This window comes from Diachasma alloeum, unplaced genomic scaffold (assembly GCF_001412515.2).
Source record: "Diachasma alloeum isolate Michigan unplaced genomic scaffold, Dall2.0 Dall_scaffold_00179, whole genome shotgun sequence".
Taxonomy (NCBI): domain Eukaryota; kingdom Metazoa; phylum Arthropoda; class Insecta; order Hymenoptera; family Braconidae; genus Diachasma; species Diachasma alloeum.
In genome coordinates this window covers 2,099,897-2,104,668 of record NW_021680345.1, presented here as the reverse complement: position 1 = coordinate 2,104,668, position 4,772 = coordinate 2,099,897, and the positions used below count along the sequence as shown (strand labels likewise).

The 4,772-nt window shown below is 35.4% G+C and overlaps 3 protein-coding genes across 4 annotated transcripts in view; 2 read left to right on the top strand and 1 right to left on the bottom strand.

Annotated features, from left to right (window-relative positions):
• On the top strand, positions 1–1,898 carry LOC107042434 (peroxiredoxin-5, mitochondrial). Its single transcript, XM_015263482.2, has 4 exons — positions 1–367; positions 456–590; positions 756–887; positions 1,399–1,898. The coding sequence occupies exons 1-4, from the start codon at positions 266–268 to the stop codon at positions 1,588–1,590; spliced, it is 561 nt and encodes a 186-aa protein (XP_015118968.1). The 5' UTR covers positions 1–265; the 3' UTR covers positions 1,591–1,898.
• Positions 1,899–1,983: 85 nt separating this feature from the next.
• Positions 1,984–4,772, top strand: part of LOC107042403 — an 18,846-nt gene continuing 16,057 nt past the window's right edge. Inside the window, exon 1 of the mRNA XM_015263437.1 lies at positions 1,984–2,695. Coding sequence (XP_015118923.1) covers positions 2,681–2,695 — 15 coding nt within the window. The 5' untranslated portion in view covers positions 1,984–2,680. The remainder of the gene's footprint in view (positions 2,696–4,772) is intronic.
• Positions 2,704–4,772, bottom strand: part of LOC107042423 — a 13,024-nt gene continuing 10,955 nt past the window's right edge. For both annotated transcript variants that reach the window (XM_015263470.2, XM_015263473.1), the window contains exon 8: positions 2,704–4,628. In XM_015263470.2, the coding sequence (XP_015118956.1) occupies positions 4,298–4,628 (331 nt within the window). In that variant the 3' untranslated portion in view covers positions 2,704–4,297. The remainder of the gene's footprint in view (positions 4,629–4,772) is intronic.

The window sequence follows — 4,772 nt, the reverse complement described above, 5'->3', positions numbered from 1 at the left end:
AAAAACATGGAATCGCCGGACCGATATCTCCCCTTGACAATTAAATTGCTCCCCACGAATCTTTCAATGCATAAATAAAAAATAATTTATGTAACTCTAAAAATACATTGCGTAATCTCGAATTGTGCCGGGTCACGATTGTCACGCTCGATAGATAGTCCCTCCCCAAAGACTCGAGACTCGCGTAAATAATAAATAGCAAAAACAGTGGTGATTGTTGTACTGTAGAATTTATCGAACGTCAAGGGGATCGATCCAGAAACAAATGAGTCGCTTTGTCAGTCGCGCCATTTCCGTTGCCGGACGATCGACGTTCAGTTGCTTCACACGATCACTTCACGTATCACCGAGAAATATGGTTATCGCTGTCAGTTTTTCTTAATTTTTTGTGCTTTTGGAAATTAAAAAATATTTTTAGTGCAGTTGATTCAGGGAATTGTTTTCATTTCCGACAGGTTGGAGATAAAGTGCCTGCGGTGGACCTCTACGAGGATTCCCCCGCCAACAAGGTCAATCTTGCCAAAACTGCGGCTGGAAAGAAAATCATTGTTTTTGGAGTTCCAGGAGCTTTTACGCCAGGATGTTCCAAGGTAATCGACTGAATTCAACTCAAAGCTCAAGATTAATTATTTCTTTCTCACTCAAAAGAATGGAATCGAGCGACAGAAATTAATTTCCAAGTTCAAGGTCAAAGTCTACAGGAAATTTTGATAAATGTTACGGCTTGAGGGCTGATGTTTCGTTGTTTTTTTCAGACTCATCTCCCCGGATTTGTGCAGAAAGCTGATGAATTGAAGTCTAAAGGAGTTTCTGAGATCTTTTGTGTCAGTGTGAACGATCCATTCGTGATGGCTGCTTGGGGAAAGGATCACCAAGCTGATGGAAAAGTAAGTGTTAAAAAAAACGGAATGAAATAGAAAGGATTCTCAAGTATATCTAAGAGAGAGACACTACCGCATCTCCTGATCTAGTGTTTAGCTATCTATTCTCATTGGAAAACAACTTCAGGAAAGAATTCCTTCGGAGCCATAAAAATGGATAAGAAAACAATAAATGTGCGAAAGCTACATTTAATGGCACTTATTTATATCTATAACTTTTTAATATAAATAATTTTTAACATATAATAAGATGAGAAAAATAGTAAAAAGCATAACAATACTGAATTAGCGGACGAGAGGCTTCAAAAAACGTTGCACTGGATTTTTTAAAAGCGGAAGAATACTTGCCTTGTGTGTTTCTCAGATCCACTAAATCTCGAAATAGATTACATAATTAACAAGGACTTCACACTTCACTTGAATTCTTTAGTAATTTCAACCTTGAAATAACTCTAGATTTTTTTATCGCTAATTGAAGGCAATATAACGGAATGTTTACTACTTTTACTTAAAATAGGTGAGAATGCTGGCTGACACCAATGGCGAATTCGCGAAGGCTGCGGACCTCGCCATGGACCTCCCAGTCCTCGGTGGCACTCGGTGCAAGCGCTTCTCCATGGTCGTCGAGGATGGAGTCGTCAAGGAGATCAACGTCGAACCTGACAACACCGGTCTCAGCTGCTCACTCGCTGACAAAATCAAAGTCTAATAAAATCCAGTGTTCAACGATTCCTTAGTTTACCACTGATTCATTGATTGATGAGAGAAAATTAATCCACGTTGTCACTACAATCTACATATCCATGTGATTCTTTCGTTGCACATATCTCAACTCCTACTTCGATTTTTTCACGTTTTCCTTATATTTAGATGTTTAGGTTTCAATTTATCAATTGACTGAAACAAAAATGTGAATGATGAAAGATGATGAAAAATAAAATATGGAGAAATGAAAACAATCTGTTCAATTTTCTCAGGTTATGAATGGAAATCAGATTAATAAATCAATTGAATAAATTGGTGAATGGGCTATTTTTCATAAAGACCTCTTTGCAGTTTTCGATTTTTCTACAGGGACATTATTTTACTGAAATGCTTTTTGTGAAACGGGCACTGATTATAAAATATTGACTTTACTAATTCTTCTGAAATCTTACGCTATTGGAATTTTTTAAATTTGGGCCAGAGCTGCACGCAAATTTGCAATGCTAATTGTTAATTGAATTTAAAATGAAATCATTAATAGAATTTTTTACACTTCATTAAAATAATTTAGCAAAATTCAGTTTCTCATGTTCGGTTATCAGTGATATGTAAAGGACAAATAGAATTCTCAAACTGATTGGGAGAATTAAACACCACATTCAATTGAATTTTTGATAGATCTGAAATACTGAACAATTTTTGCCTGAATTGCCAGTTTTCAATAATTTTCATTGTCATATGGGCCTGAAATAAACTGGAGGACTAAAGGACTAATAATTGATCGAGTAAACAACGTTCATGAATTATGTATGGACTTCTGAGATTACATGTTTGACTCACCGATAAATAATACACTATTTTTTCCTTCTTCTATTACGCACGTTCTTAATACCTGTGATATTATCAAGTGGGGGAAGTCTTATCGTTAGGCACTAAAGTGGTAGTTAGTGCGTCGCTTTTGTCCAGCACCCACAAAACGTAGGTATTCAATTGACGGAAAACATTCTCTTGAATTACACCAGTTGTAGTTTCAAATCAGTGGAATAATGATGAGTGTAAATTCGTGTCAAATATGCCAAGTGTAACAGGATCTGATGTCACATAAAACGGTGAGTCATGCATGTTGAAACAATATTCTTTCTATTCGATTTATTACACCTTCTCGGCATATCAAACATACAACTGGGAAATTATTTACTCCAAACGTACGAAAAATATAGGCGTAGGTAGAAAACAATTATCAGATAGTTCAATAAAAAATGTTCACTTATTTACAAAAGAAACAAACGGATATTGAACATTTTTTTCTCATGATTAATCAATTTCTTTTAACGAGTATAATAAAATATTAGGTAGTGGTTAATGAAAAACATTTTAGGATTAACTTAGGAGTGAAGAGTGAAATCTTAAGAGTAGACAATGTTGAAATCATTATAATTGTAAAATGGTAAAATGAAGACAAACTAGAACAAAGGGGTTTGTTGATAAATTTTCAAAGAAAGACCTTTCGACACCTTTTTCTGATGCCACTCCTTTTGTAGGTAAAAATATGAAAATCGAAATGATCCATCTAAATTAAATGAACATCTTCCTCTTTCATTACGATATCTCATTATCTCCGCACTCTCCCAATGGCGGTAGAAAAAAATCACGAAAGATGTCTCTGCCTAGGAAATATTCTTTGCTGCACAAAAAATATTTTTACATTTTTTCGTGGAACCATAGTTTTTTAGATAATACGTAATTAAGGAAAGCTTATTCAAATTAATTAAACGAACATGATTATTCACAAATTAATGTAATTACCTAAGAAAACAGAATTAACGCGAGAAAAAATCTCCGTCGTCACATTGTACAAAGCTTTGGATTTAGAGAAAGTTGTTTTTTGTAGAGAATTTTCTTCGATAGGGTAACCAGACCAATAGGTAGACATCGACCAAAAGATAGTCTATTTCCACTTTTTTTTTAGTATTCTATAAAAAATATAATGGAACTTGCATTGCAAATTTCCATTTTTAATAATAAAACAAATGTATAAAATACGATGATTTCCTTATTTTTTAATGATTTTTTATTGACGAACATTTTGAACGTAAAAAAAAAACAAATTCTCGCGAGGTACTCAGTGGCGGTGTGAGCAGTTAGAGAACAGTTTTGCAGTGTTGACAGAACAATGTGAAAAAATAGTCATTAGGACAAATAAACACGGTATCTGTTCGATTATCATTATCGAAAAGGATAATTCTCCACGTTTTACCATGCAGAAGAATGAATTTGTTTGAATAGCCATTAAATATGACCGTCTATCTACTGGTCTGGTTAACGATAAGTTCTCTCGACATTTTCTCCTAAAGCTATTCACTTCTTAGATAATCACGTAGTTAAAAACATCTGCTTGAACTGATCCAATAAAAATATTTTCGTCTTGACAATTGCCACAAACAACATTTCAGAAACTAATGGATTGAAAGAAAAATATCAGAAATTTCGATAAGATATTGTCTAGAGGATCCCCTGACTCTTTCCTCGAAATCCACTAGTTTGAGATAATCTGCAAAATGATCCTCCTTCAATTCTCAGATTTCTCTCCTCTTACCACTTCACTGTTGATTTTTCCAATGAAGACTAATTAAATCGTTTTAAAATCTATTATCACCATTAGTTCGCTCTTTTGGTTCGAATGGCTCTTCTTTCGATCGTTTGAAATTGAATTAGACCACTGGGATGTCATTCAGCCCAACGACAGGTTGTCGTGGTGGCAGGTCAGCACGAAGGTGATCCTTGAAATCGTATGTTATGAGCTTGACTGCTATGTAACCACCGTAACCATCACGTCCCTTGTGGAAGATTCCAGCTCCTGATAGGGGGAACGGGGGATTGGTGACCACTGGTTGGATATCTATGAAGGGGACAGTCGTTTGTGCTGCGTCTTTTCCAAGATCAGTCGGTCCGAAGTTCAAGAATTGGTTGGATTTTGAATCTGGGAAGTTTGGGGCTTTCGCACGAGTTGGAATGTCGGGTTTGTCCAACTTGAATTCAGTTCTGGAACGAAAGAATAGAATCAAATCAGAATAACCTGCCGTTACATATCTCAAATTTCCTGTTTTGAAGTTGTTCCAACTGACGATGGATTTGTTGATAAGGGACTATTCAAATATTACGTCGCAGAATAAAGAGGGGGGGGGG